This window comes from Melanerpes formicivorus, unplaced genomic scaffold (assembly GCF_026170545.1).
Source record: "Melanerpes formicivorus ecotype bairdi unplaced genomic scaffold, bMelFor1.0.p_v2 SCAF_30, whole genome shotgun sequence".
Taxonomy (NCBI): Eukaryota; Metazoa; Chordata; class Aves; order Piciformes; family Picidae; genus Melanerpes; species Melanerpes formicivorus.
In genome coordinates, this window is record NW_027142382.1 from 9,552,188 (window position 1) to 9,570,776 (window position 18,589).

At 43.8% G+C, this 18,589-nt stretch overlaps 1 protein-coding gene across 5 annotated transcripts in view; it reads right to left on the reverse strand.

Annotated features, from left to right (window-relative positions):
- IGSF5 (immunoglobulin superfamily member 5) overlaps positions 1-6,185 on the reverse strand; it is a 37,189-nt gene extending 31,004 nt beyond the window's left edge. The window contains exons 1-2 of one of the 5 annotated variants that reach the window (XM_068155259.1): positions 5,634-6,185; positions 3,784-3,986 (exon numbers count right to left, since the gene is read on the reverse strand). In XM_068155259.1, coding sequence (XP_068011360.1) covers positions 3,784-3,841 — 58 coding nt within the window. In that variant the 5' untranslated portion in view covers positions 3,842-3,986; positions 5,634-6,185. The remainder of the gene's footprint in view (positions 1-3,783; positions 3,987-5,633) is intronic. The other 4 variants (XM_068155257.1, XM_068155256.1, XM_068155258.1 and 1 more) reach the window with 4 other exon arrangements.
- Positions 6,186-18,589: the final 12,404 nt, after the last annotated feature.

Genomic DNA, 18,589 nt, shown 5'->3' on the forward strand with positions numbered 1-18,589 from the left:
CCTCCTTCCAGGTAGTTGTAGGGAGCAATAAGGTCTCCCCTGAGCCTCCTTTTCTTCAGACTAAACAACCCCAGCTCTCTCAGCCAACCATAAAATTTGTCCTCTAGACAAAGGAAAAGGAGTTTCATAAGCCCTCTTCACCTGCTGCCAAAACACTGTTGGTGGTTTAAACTTTTTATCTTTTCTTTTTGATCCTGCAGTAGCACGTGGAGTCTTGAACCAACAGTGTGTGCCATTGTCCAGTCCATGTACAAATGCTGATAAAGTTACTTGTGTAAGGTCAAAGAAGACATTCATGACAGAAATGGGAACTAGATTCAGTTCCCAGTGCCTCAAGGTAGTGTTATAAGTTCTTTTGCTGGACCCTGCTTCTTGCATTAAGAAGAAAATTTTAGTGTTAATTTGATTTACATACTGCTTTAAAAATATCTTGCAGGTGGTTGGTTTTAGACAAATTAAGGTCTCAGGCTAGACTGTCATTGCACTCTACAGGAATTATATGTTCAGCTCTAAACAGCTGTAAGAAATCCCACCCTGGCACAGATCATCTTTGCAATGGGGAAATGTTACAGGTTGTGTTCATGATATTGTATTACACCTTGGCTGTTGAAGAACAAAGCTGACTTGGGACACCTTCCTTGAGGCATATCACTAAATGCTTACAAAGGAAGCACCAGTCCTGAAAGTTCGCTTGAAGTTTGCTTTGATAAGACTTTACTCAATTTCAATTGTTCAGTCCTTCTTAACAGAATGCAGAGTATACACCAAGTCCTTTATGAGCTGTTTATTTCTGCATCTGTCACTCAAAGTCACTGTCACATCACAGCAGGTTTGAAGAAACAAAAATTCATCTCATTCACCTGCACTGAGGGAACCTCCTGTGCTGAATAACTGCCCTTGCCCTTCATCACCAATGTTTTCAATTCTGTGTCTGGGATAACTTTGAAGGACAACTTTTTCATGCTGAAGGTTTCAGCAATGAGGACATTGAGATGTAGCTACTGCCTTTTCTACTCTCCTCTCCTCTTCTGACTCTCTTTCCTCTTTCCTATTTGGGCATCTCACAGTGAAGGACAGGATGAACTTATTACCCTTTTGTCACAACGATTCCTTTAGAATATCAGAATAAACCAGGTTGGAAGAGACCTTCAAGATCATCGTGCCCAACCTGTCATCCAACACCACCTAATCAACTAAACCATGGCACCAAGCACCCCATCAAGTCTCCTCCTAAACACCCCATTATCAGCACCATTATCACATTTCAAAACAATCTCCCCCTCTCCACCTCCATAAACACTGCCTTTTACTCTTGTTTTTGCATCTAGTGTCTGTATTCCTCCCTTCCTTCTTTGCTGTATCTGTTAGAATTTCTAAAGGGTTTTTTCCCTTCCACTGTGTTTCCTTTTCATTCTTTCTTTAGTCTTTTGCTCATCCCACCTGATCTTCTACCTTCCCTGCCCCATCAGTAGTCCACTGCTCCAGCAACAGCTCTGCAATAGATTGAGTTAGATTTGGCAAAATGTTTCCTTAGCACATCTCAAGATTACTTCAAAAACTAACAGCCCTGCAGCTAAGCTTTTTGAAAACCAAAACAGGTTAGAGCTTATCAAAGCCTACAAAGTAGGACTAGATTATTTGCTTATGTTAACAAGACTTTTAAAATGCTTATAGGATGTTTCTGTCAAGTAATACCAGTCTGGTGGCATTCAACAACACATTTCTCCACCCACATGCACACAAACCCATCCACAACCGCTACATGTGTCTTCCCATCTCTGTTTGACAGTTGTCCCTTGCAGCTGGTCCTGGCTCTGCTACTGGACCACTCCCCTGTTTTCTGCTTGTCTGCAATGGTGATGGTCCCCAGGCTGGGAGCACCACAGCACCACCACCTATACCCTGGCAGCAGGCTAAGACCCTACACTGCGTGTCAGTCCTGTGACCTGCAATGCTGTTGCTGCCATAGGACAACTACACACCATGGTAGTTGTTTCTAGCTTTTTTCAGCAATTTGGTTATCTCCCATATCCAGTGACTCTGAGCCTTCACCAGCACCAGAACAAGGGGACACAGTCTCAAGCTGTGCCAAGGGAGGTTTAGGCTGGATGTTAGGAAGAAGCTCTTCACAGAAAGAGTGTGTGGAATGTGCTGCCCAGGGAGGTGATGGAGTCACCATCACTGGAGGTGTTTAGGAAGAGACTGGATGGGGTGCTTGGTGCCATGGTTTAGTTGACTAGACAGTGTTGGATGATAGGTTGGACTCAATGACCTCAAAGGTCTCTTCCAACCTGGTTAATTCTATTCTATTTTATATTGTGAGAGAAAGTGCATTCTTTGGTTTGTTTTAAATTGATTTGCCTTTTTTTTTTCCCTGATAGTTTTACTGGTTGCCACTAGTTCTTCTTGTTATAACCATTGTGAATAACCATTCCACCATTCACCTCCAGATGATCAATTTTAATCAATTTTTACTATTTCTTCTTTTTTTGCAAGCAGAAAAATATCCCAATCTAATGAAGGCCTCTTATACCTTTCTCAGACTTAATGTGTACTTTTTGAAATGGAAGGGCTAACAAAACAAAACAGCCAACAGTCAAGACACAGGCTTTCCCCAGTTTTATATCAATGCCAGGTTTCACTGCATTTCCTTTGCTGAAGACACTAAGCTGTGAATGTATTTATTTTTTATCCAAGATATGGTGGTGGAGTCACCATCATTGGAGGTTTTCAGTAGGAGACCTGATGGGGTGCTTGGTGCCATGGGTTAGTTGTTTAGGTGGGTTGGATTGGTTGATGGGTTGGACACAATGATCTTGAAGGTCTCTTCCAACCTGATTTATTCTATGTAATATTATGTACTCCTTTCCCCACTAGACATATGCAGTTAAGTGATAGTTTGCATTTACTGTTTTCTGTTCCTTTATTACTTACTTGGCATCACGACATTTTCTGGCAAATCTTTCTAGTCTCTTTTTGGATTTGGCTGCCCTAAGTAGTTCTGCACCACCTGCAAAGTCTGCCACCTCACAGTTCGCTCCTCTTCACTAGGTTAAGAGCTTATTGAATACCACACATCCCCATGAAGCTTCACTCAGAGCACCACTCTGCTCAGAAAGCTCAAACCTTAACATTTGTCCCTGCATTCTGTTTCCTTTCATCAGTTATTAAGGCATGATAATACCCTTCCTCTCATCTCACTGCAGCTCCCTTCTATCAGAGCCTGTTAAAACTCCACTTGCTTTATAATTAAAAAAAAATAAAAGTCAGCCTTGTCTCTGTTAACCCAACTAGTCATTTTATATTCACATTTGCTTTAAAGCTCTGCCACCAAGATACCTTTTATCTGAATTCACTTTGAAATTCAGGCATGTGAAATGCAAATTGGAGGCAAACTATAAGAATTACAATTTGCACATATTTCTGGAAGCAAAATCAGCACCAGTAGTGAATTCTCTACAGATGCCCCCTCAAAAACAGTCCAAAACAGACAGCAGGAAGATGAATGCAAGGAGAAGTAGAAATAAGCAGACACCCTTGCTCATTGGAAGTGAGACAGGGCAGCCTCCCCACCTCCTCCCCACCCCATCCATGCTCACTCCAGCCATCAGATCATTCAGGCTTGAAATGCAAATTTAACTAGTTCAAACAGTTTAAATAATCCCCTTCTGGGACTGGCTGTGCAGTCTGATATCATCAGTAGCTCTCATTGGCATATCTTGAAAATTAATTCACACATTTTGTCCACAGTGACTCATTTCACAGGTTATGAATGTGTCTTACCTGGTAGCAAGGCAGTAAAGAAGAGAGGAAGTAAAATGAATTTCTGGAACCTCCCCATTGGAGCATTCTCTCTTGGTCCCTAAGGCAGAAAGCCACCAGCAGTCACTTCATACTTGAGAAGAAGCTGAAGGACAGAACTTAGAAAGAAACTTGGTAAGGAGCTGATGCTTTGTGTTCTGTGATAAAATGTTACTTTATGAGACCTGTATTACAAACAAGGGGAGAAGATTCAATGAGGGAGAGTTTGGAAGGAGATTGGTATCTTTTTCAAAACAACTGTTCCAAAGTAAGTAAAGGAGCTTTCTACAGCAGAGAAACCTCCCCCTACAGACCTGCATAATTAATCATGAGTACCTGGGAAAAATAATTCTCTAAGTGGCCCACAATTGTGTGTGCATTGTGCACGTGCCATCCATACCACTGGCAGGGCCTGGACACAATAGGGAATCCTGTGCTCCATCACTTGTTGTCATGCAGGGGAACTGAGCACGGTACTAGCCTCTACCCTGGGGTCCAAGAGGCACAGACCTCCACTTGGAGGGGTCGTTAAACCCTCTCAGAAACCTGATGCTCCAGCACGAGGCAGCCTTCATGAGAGGAAGCGGAAATATAGCCCAATGCACCGCAACACCCAGAAAGTTTGAAAGCTTTTTGGCGTGCATTACTACATCCCCAGAATTTTCTCTGAACAGGAGTGTCTCCTACACCCTGCAAGAAAACACCACCAGCTCTTCATCATGGTCAGTGATAAGATACAGAGCTTGGGTGTGAACAATCACCTTCTGCATTTTCTGCTTTTCCAGTGTGATTCACTTGTGTGATATTATTCTCCTCCCCCTCAAAATATGTGGGAGAGATTTTGACTTATGCTGTTTGGTTTACAAACTTTTCAGCTGTGAAATTGAAGCTTGCCTTCATGAAAGGGACACAGGCCAGAGGATGTGGCTTTGTGGGTAGCCCAAATTTCTTGTCAGGAAAGAGTTTTTGATTTCAGGAGTGTTCTTTGTGGCAGCTCTGTGCAATGCACAGATAACAGTATCACTTTTTGGAAGGTTCTGGTGGGTTTTTTCTCACTTCCATATTTTGTGTGCAGAGCAGCTGAGGCAGGAAAGTTACCATATAAAGTTCAGGGGGATTTCTCCTTGTTCTGGCACTCCAGTAGCTCTCAGCATATACAGTTAGTATTATCTGTCATATGAAGTGAAATAGCCCAAGTGAAGCACTAGGAAACAAATTCTAAAGGCCGTGCTATGTCCTTCTCCAGGAAGTTGTGATCTCATGCAGGTTCTACACACTTGGAAAAGACCCTGTCAACCTAGGCAGCAGTCTACATACATCCACTTACAAATCACATTGCACCAAAACAAACTCTGCTTAACAAAATTTTATGCAGAAGAGTCGATTTGCTAGAATCTTATGCCAAATTTCTGGTCAAAACCAGTAAATAACTTAGGGTGAAGTAAAGTGAGAAGAGAAATGGAGGTATCTATATTTCAGCTTACTTCATTTAGAAATGGACTTTCAAAGAGACAATAAATATTACCCAAACCCCAGATGAAATAGGGTATTTTGGCCAATGATGAATTAAACATCTAGGGTTTAGCCTGAACTGCTGTTTACCTTCTCCACAGGTGCACAGGGTGGCTCTATCACCAGCATTGCCATGTATGGCTCTGAGCCTGCTCCCTCCTGCATTCATGTCAATGGCAAGGGGGTAATATTGATAAAACCTCTCTAAAGGAGTACCATCGGGATCCAGCACAGCACAGAGGGGGGCACAGATGTTTTGGCACCCCGTGATGCAGGAGACACCCACCCTGAGGACCAGGAAGCACAGCAGGAGTGCTCACCTCACTGCTGCCGGCCCAGAGCTGGCTTCCCCATTGTGCCAGGAGTCGGGAAAAGGGTCGAATTATCTTTCAGCTGCCACTTCCTCCTGCTGGGAAGCGAATAATGTCTCCGGAGATGTTACCTGGATTGCTTCCCTGGGAGCGTCTCCAACCGCTTTCCCTTTGACGACGAGCCCTGCTAGCACGCTCCGGCCCGGGGACGTAGGAGGAGGCCGGCAGCGTCCCGGGCGAGGAGCCTCAGGCCAGCTCTCGCCTCCTCAGCCGGGGGAAATCTCCCTGAGGTGGCAGGGCGGCTGGCTGAGGGGCTGCGGGGAAAGAGCACGGATCTCTGCCGCCTCTCAGCCGCCGGATCCCAGGGCAGGCGTCTGCCCTGACATTGTCCCCCGCGACAGGTGAAGCAAAGCTTGCCTCTCGCCTTCCCCCCGCCCCAGTGAGTGTGTCGCTGTGTTAATATTTAACCGGTGCTGCAGGAGGAAGTCGGGCACACTGATGACACACCGACGCGGGAGCAAACTTCACGCTGTCCCAACCCGAAACGCGGGACGTCTCGGCGCGGAAGGGCCGCACCGCCCGGCCGGGGGTGGGACGCGGCGCGCAGGGCGCAGCGGCGGGGTGCGGGGGTGGGAGTGGGACGCGGGGCGCAGCGGCAGGACGCGGGGGTGGGACGCGGGATTTATTTTCATAGAATGCATTGGGTTGGAAGGGATCTTTAAGGTGCAAGTGAGCGCCTCAGTGCTGCGGATCCGGCTGGAGCTCGTCCCGCCATTGCGGCGCTGCAGGCAACGTGGCAGAGAGCAGGACGCTCGGCTGTGGACTTCACACTGGCTGTGCCCTCGCCAACGGGTGCTGGTACCCATAGCTGGGGGGGTCAGATTCCATCGGCAGGCCCTGGCAGGGGGAGGGAGTGAGACCGAGCCAGGCTAGGTCCAGTCAGGAACTGAAGGAGTTTGGGACAGGGATAGGGCTAGAGATAAAGCCATGACTTGGCACCAAGGAGCCCGTTCAGGGAGCAGGGCCAGGCATAGGGATGGGGCAGGCTGCGGCATTGCTGGGGCAGGAACTGGTACCCCGGGGAGCTGACACTGGGCCGTGGGTAGAGTGTGGGATCCCCAGGGGGCTGCTAAGCGGCCCCAGCAAAATGAACCTTTACTGGGAGGTGCTACTTCATAAGTAGCTGATGCAAAGAAATTAATTGCTCTTTAGAAAACACAGGCCCCAAGTGATGGTGGTGTTTTGGGGTTTTTTCCCTTTTATATTTTCTTACTTCTTTCCTACTTTCAGTTTTTATTTTGGGAATTTTTTTGTACTCCAAAAAAAAAGGGGTGGGGAGGGATGTTAAAACAGTTCAATTTAATTCTGAAATATTTTGTGTTAGTTTGTTCAGTCAAAACTGAACTTTTTTTGTTCAGTCAAAACTGCCACTTCGGCAATTATGCTGCTTTAGGAGAGATGCTCTTTCAGTGGCTGCAGCCTTCATCTTGCTCTAAAGCTGAACATCATTCGCATTGCGCCATCATATGATGGGTGAGCTGAACTGACGTGACACATTGGGAGGTTTTTATGACCAGTCCATCTGCTGGAAAGCTTGAATCATCAAGAAGGGACATCATGTCTTTCCTGAACGATATTTCCTAATAAGCATAGTAGTGGCTCTAGTAAGTAGAAATTAATGCCACACTGACTCAAAATGAAAAGGTTGGGTCCATCAAAAGGAAAAGAAACCGTCTGTTTAGGGAATTTTGATCAGTTTCCAACATTAACAAAATTTAACTGTGCTGTATTAGAGTATCACCAACACAAAAAAACCTAAGCTGTGAAACTTGCAGGAAGTTATATTTTAGTTGTTGGGTTTAGTTTGTTGGGGTCTTTTTGACCAGATACTGGTGCTGTTTTGCTTCCTTGCTTTTACAAGCATTACTTTTTTTAAAGTTTAAAATATCACACTCTTGTTCCAGCAGCAACCTACTTTCATAACGGTATTCTTGAAATACCTATAGCTTGATTTTCATCCAAATAAAGCTAGAGGAAGGAAAGGGAACACATCTAATAAGCAGATTCCATCTTTGGTTGTCAAAGTAGGAAAAGTGCAGAAAGTTAAAATAGACTTACTGGGTCTCCTGTTTGATTTAATAAAGATAATGCTTTGTAAAAACATTTTGGAAAGCATAGTGGTTGGGTTTAAAACTCTTACAAAAGTATCATTTGGCACTGCTGAGAAGAGTGGCTCTGTCTTTGTAATTACTCATCGGGTAGATAGAAGCTCAATCAACCCTCAACCTCTTCTCTGCCTGAATAAAGCCTTGCTTCCCCAGTTTTCTCGCTGATGCTGTGCTGTAGACTGTTGTCCACTAGATGCCGTGCCACTGGACCCTCTCTACTTCTCTGCATCCTCGTTGAACTGAGGGTCACAAAACCTCACAGATTTACAGATGTGTCCAGTACAAAAGAATAATAGTTTATTAGAGTTTGCTGGCAACACTTCTCTGAATGTGACCCAGTACATAGTTTGCCATGTTTGTGGTGAGAGAGCATTATTGGATTGTATTTTGTAAAACTATGTAATTGTTTGGGTTAGAAGGGACCTTAAAGATCATCTAGTTCCAACCCAGCCCTGCCATGTGTGGGGCACCTTCCACTAGACCAGGTTGGTTGAAGTCCCATCTAACCTGACTTTGAACACTGCCAGGGAGGGGGCATCTCTAATGTCTCTGGGCAACCTGTTACAGTGCCTCACCACCCTCACAGTGAAGAATTTCCTTATATTTAATGTAAATCTACCCTCTGGTGTTCATGTCACTCAAGTCTACCCACTGTCACTTAGGTGATGCCACTGCAGCCTATCCAGCAAGGTTGTTGCACCTGACTTTGTGCTTTGTACTTTGTGCTGCTTCTTGCTGGATGTCTCAATCTTATAAAGATTGCTGCACCTGTGCTACAGTTGTTGTTGTAACACTAGCTGATTAGCTATCTCTTTACCACACTGAGGTCTGCCATGGTCTGGAGATTAGCTGTGTCCTTACACATGTATGCACATTTACATATGCATGCACCACTCTGCTGGTCCCCATCAGAGGCATTTCATCCCTATCCCCTGAATGTAGAGAGAACTGGTTGAAGTCCACAGCGGAACCTGGGTGCATTGTGGTGCAAAGCATCCATTGTGTTTGCATCTTGCTCTGGACCTAACCCCAGTGGGAGTCATCAGGAGAGTGTCACCTCCACCCACACACTTACTGGCTTGGCTTCATCAGCTGAAATCCTCCTGGGCAAATCTGGTGCACAGTGACTGGATTCAAATGTCTTTTGTTTTCCTGGGGCTGCTTAGGTAACCAACCCATGTATTAATATTTTATTAATTATTTCTCACTGCCCTTGTTTGTTCTGTCCATACTTTGACCCTCCTAAAGAACTGTGATATTGTGATGAATACAACTATTGGAGCTGGTTGGGATGTGCGTGGGATAAGACACTGCTTAGCATAACAACGTGTCCGAGTCCCCAGCTGCTGGGAACATCACACACATGGCAAGACTGTCCATGCTCATCAGTGCTCAAAAGATCAGGTCCTAAGTTTGCCAGTCTGATGCAAATGGAAAGTCATTTTGTGAATCATCAGCCTGCATACCATGCAGGTTCCTGCCTCCCACTTCAGTATCTTTAGACACTTCTTTCCAATTATTCCATTTTCTTTGACTGTGTGTAGGAGGACTTATTCCATTAATCCCCTCCCCCTTGCCCCCCCCCCCCCCCGCCCCCCTTCCAAACTCTTTATTGCACATTTCTTCTGTATGGTGTGTAAATTGTATAATCTGCTGGAGCAACCCTCAACATTCTTAGTTCTGGGGTGTATTAGTTTGAAACATATGTCTGTACAGCTTGCTGTGCAAAGCCATGTGAAGAGCTCCAAGTGAAATGGACTTTTGAGAGTCGCTTAGGGAAGCCTTCAGTCATTACCATAAGTGTGAATTTCCTTTCTGTTTCTCCCAGGAGAATTGGTCAGATTTTCATGATGGAAAATGAAGAACATTTAGACATCTTAATTTGTAAATTACTTCTAATGATCGAGAACACAGTGGGGGAAATCACCAGCCACACTTTCATGCTGTACCTTAGCTTATTTTGTCAAGTTAAAGAAAATATAACCAGAGGAAGCAAGCATTAAAATAACAGAGAAGAGGCACTTAAATATTACATTACACTTGATTTGAGGTCAGTGCTAGAAACAAGACATTTCCTTTAGTCGTGGAAAATGGCTTGGAAAAGGGGTGAACGTTGTAAAGATTTTGAGAAATAGCTGTCTATTAAAAATGCATGTTTTTTCTCAAGTAAAGAATAGGGAAATTGAGAAGTAGAAAAAGCTAAGGTGGGAAACATGGTGATTTAGTGACTGGATTAGCTATCTCTATCCTGATGCCTACAGGATGCTTATCTCTAGTAGCCAATCAGGCCAAAGAGAGGATAAACCATAACTTTTCCAACCCTGCCTCCTTTTTTCCCCTTCTCTCTGTGTAGTCTTACACCTTTCCTCTACTGTTTGACAAAAATATTTGGTGCTCTAAAAGGTGTATTTCTAATTCAAAACTGATTTTACTACTCTTAGCTATACAGTAGCTGACAGGCTTTAACTTTTAAAATCTTTTCATTATTCTCTTAATACACTGAAGACTCATCCCTGTCTTAAATCTTAATTTCATGTTTTTCCTTAATCAGGAGCCATATGCACCAGAAGAAAATCTCTAGAAGTAACAAGGCCATGCTAGTTCCTCTTTCTATTACATGTACAAGAGGATATTACATGTATTACATGTAAGAATGTTGAGATGCACTTTTTCCTACCATGTGTCTACTTTGTAGGGTGTGAGAACTCCTGAGACCCATTTCTGGGTACAACATCAAGCACAGTGAAGACTCTGCAACCTAGAATCCTTGCTTTCTACCACATATGTATTTATGTGGAAAATTAGAATAGTCTGAATGTCCCTCCATTGCACAAGCAGTAGTATGATGTTTGTCTCCATATTTTAAAAGATATTTCAATTTGTAAAAAATGGCTTGCTCAGTGAACACAAAAGAATTACTGGCCAGATACACTAATTATCTGAAAAATACTGGCAGTATCCTGTGACATCCCCATTGAATTGCTGATATGGTACAAAGTGGGGCTGTGGGGGCACTTCCAAGAGGAGTCACAGTCCTTATGAATGCCAGTAACCATACACAACATTGCAAGACCCCCTTCTGAGACACTGCTAGTCAGCTAAGACACAGATATATACCCTAAACTATTTATTATATTATTGTATATATATTTATATATATATATATATATATATATATATATATATAATATTATTTAGTCATTAAAGATATAAAAGTACTACCAGGTAATGCTTCACCTATCCTGATATGAGGGTCTAAAGCAGGCAAAATAGAATCGTAGAATCATAAAATGGGCTGGGCTGGAAGAGACCTCCAAAGGTCATCTAGTCCAAACCCCTCTGCAGTAAGCAGGAGCATGCTCAACTAGACCAGGCTGCCCAGAGCCCTATCGAGCCTCACTTTGAATATCTCACCTCTGTGCCTGGAAAGATCATGGAGCAGATCCTCCTGGAGTCACTACTGGCTCAGAAGAAAAGTGAAGAGGTGATTGGGAACAGTCAGCATGGCTTTGCCAAGGGCAAATCCTGCCTGACCAACCTGGTGGCCTTCTATGAGCAGGTGACAAAATTAATAGCTGAGGGGAGAGCAACTGATGTCGTTTACCTGGCCCTGAGCAAAGCCTTCGACACTGTCCCGCACCACATCCTGGTCTCCAAGCTGGTGACACATGGGTTTGATGGGTGACCACTAGATGGATAAGGAACTGGCTTGATGGCCACACCCAAAGAGTGGCTGTCAGTGGCTCCATGTCCCAGTGGAGGCCAGGGACAAGCAGAGTCCCTCAGGGATCAGTCCTGGGACCTGTCTTGTTCAACATCTTTGTGGGTGCCATGGACAGTGGCATTGAGTGCACCCTCAGCAAGTTTGCTGATGACACCAAGCTGTGTGGTGCAGCAGACACGCTGGAGGGAAGGGAGGCCATCCAGAGGGACCTGGACAGGCTGGAGAGGTGGGCACAAGCCAACCTCATGAGGTTCAACAAGACCAAGTGCAGGGTCCTGCATCTGGGTGGAGGCAATCCCAGGCACAAATCCAGGCTGGGCAGGGACTGGCTGGAAAGCAGCCCTGAGGAGAGAGCCTTGGGGGTGCTGGTGGACAAGAAGCTCAACAGGAGCTCTCAGTGTGCACTTGCAGCCCGCAAAGCCAATCAGATCCTGGGCTGCATCAGGAGAAGTGTGGCCAGCAGGTCAAGGAGGTGATTCTCCCCCTATGCTCAGCTCTGGTGAGACCCCACCTGGAGTACTGTGTCCAATTCTGGAGCCCCTATTACAAGAGGGATCTGGAGGTGCTGGAAGGTGTCCAGAGAAGGGCCACAAGGATGATCAGAGGGCTGGAGCACCTCTCCTGTGAGGACAGACTGAAGGAGTTGGGGCTGTTCAGTCTGCAGAAGAGAAGGCTCTGAGGTGACCTCATTGTGGCCTTCCAGTATCTGAAGGGGGCTACAAGAAGGCTGGGGAGGGACTGCTCAGGGTCTCAGGCAGTGATAGGACTAGGGGGAATGGAATGAAGCTGGAGGTGGGGAGATTCAGGCTGGAGGGGAGGAGGAAGTTCTTCCCCATGAGAGTGGTGAAGCCCTGGAATGGGTTGTCCAGGGAGGTGGTTGGGGCCCCATCCCTGAAGGTGTTTAAGGCCAGGCTGGATGAGGCTCTGTCCAGCCTGATCTAGTGTGGGGTGTCCCTGCCCATGGCAGGGGGGTTGGAACTGGATGATCCTTGTGGTCCCTTCCAACCCTGACTGATACTATGATACTATGATCTCCACGGATGGGCCCCAACCACCTCATTCTGTGGTTAGGCCTGCCTCATTATTTTGGCTACAGAGTAGTCTGAAAGACTGGGTTAAACTGGACATGCTGCTTTAGCCTGCAAAAATTAGATGAGACCAATCCCACCAACAGGGAATGTTTCATGTTGATCTGAGGAATCCTGTTTTATTTCCTTCCTAGGAATGCAGGCTACTTTTGTCTTGACCTAAAGATTCATGAACTGATTCTACCATAAATCAAGGCCTGGGTAAATCCTCCAAAGCCTCACAACACAAATATTTTTTTAGTTCAGAGTTTTTTGTTTAGTGTTCCCTTGCTGGTTATTATAAAGAGCCATAAGTCTGTGAAGAATTGCTGTGGGCCCTTAATGGGGAAAGCTTCGGATAAAACCTTCTTTCAGACCTTCAGACACATGAGACCACAGGATTAAACACTTCATTTGCATGAATATCTTTGCAGGTTTTATGTGGCATTAATAAATCTGCACAACTGGAATGTAGTTCTCCAGTGCTTTCTTGCCAGGATTCCTGAGCTGCATTCCATGTTTCCCCTTTGGCAGGTGCATGCCTCCTCCCCAGCACTGAAATTGGTGATGAATTGTAGCTGGTAAAATGAAAATGTCATAATTCAGGGAACGCAGATGAAGGCATTCGTCATGGAGACCAGGCAACAATAAGTAAATAAGAAAGTTTATCACAAAAAGAAAGAAGATCCAGCTTTGGTGCTATTAGGAGGAGTATACATCTGAGGAGGAAATTTTTAGTGCATTTTACAACATCAGTTCCCTTGGCAACATTTTCATTAGGCTTTAGAAATGTTTTGTCTCTAGTCCAAACAGTTCGCTTAATTGCTCTGTTAATCACTCAGTTTATTCTAAGGAACTTTTCAGTGTAGAATAGTGTGCCAAGAAAATGTAAAGATCAATCCCTGAACTCATTATAATCACAATTACATTTTTCATTACTGCTTAAGGTCATGATTTTAGGCTCCCTCCTGAGCTTTATATGCACAGCCATATTCTCCAAGGAGTTCAAGCAAAGTGCAAATCTATCCAGGGCTCCTTTGAAACCGGTGCACTCCACACCTAGCAGCCAGTGCATCATACATCCAGCTCTGGACATGTCAGATGAACAGTCCACAAACCTTGACAGTGATATGTGTAAACAAGCATAATGACTGGAGCTCCAGAGCCCACAGGACTTCCCTGATAATACCAGGAAAACAACCATGGGAGTATGGAATTATACTCCTTTTATTTCTTTCCTGCTGATTTTACAAGGTTGCCAGTTATGAGAATCATTAATACTTAACATCTCTGAAAACAGAATATTAATGAATGTTCCCTAAGTAACCTGCAGGGGTGACCCAACCTTGACACTGCAATGGTGAGAGAGCAGATTGTCACTGTAGGAAGTAGGCATTGTTTTGGAAGAACTGTCTATTTTTTGCATTTTCATTATATGCATAGAATCATAGAATTGTCAGAGTTGGAAGGGACCTCAAGGATCATCTAGTTCCAACCCCCCTGCCTTGGGCAGGGACATCTGTTACTAGATCAGGTTGCTCAGAACCCCATCCAGCCTGGCCTTAAAACCTCTAGGGATGAGGCTTCTACCCTGCCTGGGCAGCCTGTTCCACTGTTTCACCACCCTCATGGTGAAGAGCTTCTTCCTAACATCCAATCTGAATCTACCCATTTCTATTTTTGCTCCATTCCCCCTAGTCTTACTGCTTCCTTTGGGCATTCAGTTAAGATCACCAAATAGAAATGGCAGGGGATATTTTGTTAGAAATAAATGTCTTCTATGCACTGTATCTGCAATACATAGTCTGTATCTGAAAGCTGCCCTTTTGCTGTAAGAGAGTGTAAGTCCCTGCAGAGATGGTTTCAGATACATCTTTATGTGACAGAGTAATGGAAGTGCTCACGATCACTGCTCTATTTTGGCTTTCTCTTATAGAGAAGCAGTAAGCTTTGTTTTGATATCTGTCCATTTCCTTTCCAATACTTGTATAGAAAATAAGATTCCCTGAGAAGAACTGAGGAGTACTGAAAGATGTCAAGAATATAGTAAAGACTTACATGATTATAAAGTAAGAGTTCCTGTCCTCTCCTCTCCCCTATCATACACAGCAGTCTCTTCAGTAAAGTTGGAAAAGGCAGTGCCATGCAGTTACCATGGCCTCCAGCAGCAAACCTCTTGCCACTTGAGTTACATCTGCAAGGTGTGTAGGGCTTGGCCTCAGCATAAAGGGATGGGACCTTCTAAAGTGGGCTGAGGGGGGATAGGTGAGCACAGAGGTCAGGGAGGTTCATCACACACTCTCACCCTCAACACCAAGCTCCAGCAACAAGTGCTGCTATTCTGCTGCCTCCTCACACCTGGCAGGAGCAAGCTACATCACTCACATACATTGTGTCTCACTCCCACTCCAGCCTCACAGCTCAGCTCACTCTTCTCTTTAATTCCCTCACTGAACCTTTACTAGCAGAAGCACATGTAAAAGCTGCAGATCCCTTTATGTACTGGAGTTAAACATTTACTTCGAACTGCTGTTCCAGCATTGACAATTAAATTAAACATGAAGGGAATAGAGCTGCCTTGAAGATCTACAAGCTGGAGGTGTAAATCACACCACATAACTAATGTATGACATTCTGTGCCTACAGCTGTATGCTGACAGTTTGTAAGTGTAAGGGGGGCTGTGATTTCTGAGTGCATTTTTTGATGAAGGAATAGGAAGCTGATCCTATGGGCCTCTATCCCTCCACCCAAAATCATCAATTAAATGAGGCCAGGTTAGATGATGAATGCAAGGGATGCTGTGTACTTGGTGCAGTTGGAGAAAATCCAAGAAGGGGTGTGGGGTTTTATTCCCACAAAAAGAATGCATGTTTCAAGTTGTGGAACGTAAGGCAACAGCAAGGCTATTTGTCAGCCTTTGAAATCGTCCAAGTATGTTTGTCAGTAAAATTGTATTTAAGTGAACTTTTTAGAAGGATATTCTTAAACCCGTTGTATTACTAGGCTCTGAAAAAAAAAATCTCTATTTGCTCAATCAGAAGATGTGCAAAGTTTGTTTCAGTCTAGATCTCATATGTACTTACTGCACATATCTCAGTCCTGCGACTCAGATGCTTTCCTCTACCCAGTGTGAGATTTGTAGACATGCAAATACATTAGTGGAATGAACTACTGCATTTGTGTCCAGCTGCAAAAGCTGCAAACAAACAAGTCAAATACATCAAAAAGGTAAGTGAGGAAAAAGATAAAACAAAAGAAGAGAGTAAGGGAGACCTTTCATAGTTACAGTTTTAGTTCATAACTGCTTGTGTTTGGCAAACAATCTGATGGCCTTCAGTTGTTTGACTTTTTCCTTTTGAATGATAGGAGAACAGTGCTGTGCTTCCAGGTCCCAAAGACCATGCCAGTTAGCCACAGTCAAACAGTACTGGCTGTGGTGACACAAGCAAAACAGCTTCAGGTTGGTCTTGATCTTCCAAAAGGTATCAATTATAGTTAAAATTGTCTTTTGTCATTTCCCTCACTATAGTTTTAGCAATCTTGCACTTGCCACTCTGTCATTTAGAAAAACAGATTGTTTATAAGGTTTGTTTTAAGGTGCTTTTGACTTAAAAGTGTACCACATGTAGACCATTAATGACAGGAGGGGCTGATGTGTGTCAGAATTGCATGTTTAATGCTTGGGAAAGTACTTCTGTTCTCTATCTCTTTCTCTTTTATGGGAATTACATATTTGCCTTAGGAAATAGAGACCAACAGTCATTTTTGGATGTATATGCTAAGGCATTTTAGAGGAGGGAATATTCAACAGATTCAGAATCAACAAGGCCAAGAGCCAGGTGACAGTGACCCCATGCTATGTTACAGGCTTGGGGAAGAGTGGCTGGAAAGCTGCCTAGCAGAAAAGGACCAGGGAATGTTGGTTGACAGCTGGCTGAATGTGAACTAGCAGTGTGCTCAGATGGACAAGAAGGCCAACAGCATCCTGGCTTGCATCAGGAACAGTGTGGCCAGCAGGACTAGAGAAGGGATTGTCCCCATGTACATGGCACTGGTGAGGCCACGCCTGAAATGATGTGTTCGGTGTTGGGCCTTGTGCTAAAAGAACAACATTAAGGTTCTGGAATGTGTCCAGAGAAGGGTCTGGAAAAGAAGTTTTATGAGAATCAGATGAGGGAACAGGGGTTGTTTAGCCTTAAAAAAAAAAGAGGCTGCTAGGAGACTTTATCATTCTCTACAACTGCCTGAAAGGAGGTTGTAGCAAAGTGCAGAATGATCTTTCTTCACAAGTAGCAAGTGGTAGAAGGAGAGTAAATGGCCTCAAGCTGCAGCAAGGGAGCTTTAGATAAGATATTAGGAAAACTTTCTTCACTGAAAAAGTTGTCCAGCCTTGGATCAGGCTGCCCAAGGAAGTGGTGCTTTGGGATATGGTTTGGTGGTGGACTTGACAGTGTTGGACTAGTGGTTGGTCTCAATGATCATAAAGGTATTTTCCAACATAAGCAATTCTATGGTTGTATGATTCTATTCATTTTGACATTTATATCCCAAAGTGTTAATACATTCACAACCCAAAAAGAGAAGCAAACCTGCAAAACTGCAGTAACAAAATACTTTACTAAAATATCATACAGTGAATAGTTAGCCAAACATTCTCATGTTCTATGCAAATAATGCAAATGTTGTCACACATTGGAGATTAGAATTATACAGTAACCCACACGAATCCAAGAAGAGCAGCATTCCTGTCAGATCCATTAGCCCTTGTGCTCTGCTCAGCTTTTTTGTAAGGCAAATATTTCATGACAAAAAAATCTAGTCTGTGTTCTCAAAAGTGCCTGCAAGGGTTATACCTCCTCAGAAACGCTGAATCAGATGAGAAGTGTGACCAAGTCTATCATGGACACTTTTGAAAATCCTCACTTAAACTAAAAATATGCTAGTTGATGAGTTTGAGTTGTGAAAAAATGACTTCATTTTCCTGTATTCAAAAACTGATCCTGTGTTGGAAGAAATAGAGCATGCTGAAATGCATAACTCTAACCAACACGAAGACACTGTCAGCTCCGTTGACTTTTATCACCATTCCTGCTAAATGAGAAGCAATGGAGTAACTCCTTGGAGTAATATTTCAAAACTATTCATAAAACTGATTTAATGTACATCTGACCCAGAAAGCATGAAAGTTAGCATAGTATGCTACATATATATAGGTAAACTGGCCCAAAATTGCCTAAATTCTTTCATTAGCTTACAAGACCTTTCAAAAATATACAGCAGTACTGTGTTTGCAGTTCTAGTTACAGGTCTGGGTTTTTTGTGATGGCCTTTCCTAGGAAAACACACATACTCTGGCAAAAGGCCACTAATACTGTTCAGATTGTGTTAAAAGTCATGATCCAAAGGCCTGAATTGCAAAAGCTGGTGTTGTTTTGCTGATACATATGAACTAACTACCACAGTGGCTTTGTTTAGATAAATGAATTTGCCTTGCAGGCAGTCATCTATTTTTTTGTTTTCTAATCACCTTTTCCAGCAAGATAACCTTATATTTGAAGTAATTCATTATTTGCCTCCTATATTTTTATTCACAACAGCCTATTGAGTGGAAAGAATTACTAAATCAATTTCTGGGCAGCCTGATCTAGTGGGAGGTGTCCCTGCTCACTACCAGGGGGCAGGACAAGATAATCTTTGAGGGTCCATTCCAATCTGATGCAACCTTTGAATCTGTAATTTATGCAAGCCCAGAGAAAATCAGATACTGAGGAAAATCATGTGCAGCCACATAAAGCATTCACTTGGGAAGATCATTTGTAAAAAGGATGAGAACCGGCTATCCGAATCCAGAACATTTCAGCCTGTCCTCATTTGCTCCTCACCAGAGATTTAGCAGTGCACAGCCAAATCCTTCAGATAGGCAGGCCAGTAGATGCTTGACAACATATGTTTAGTGGGGACAAAATATTTCAAATGTAGCAATGAAGAGAAGCATCTTGTACAGG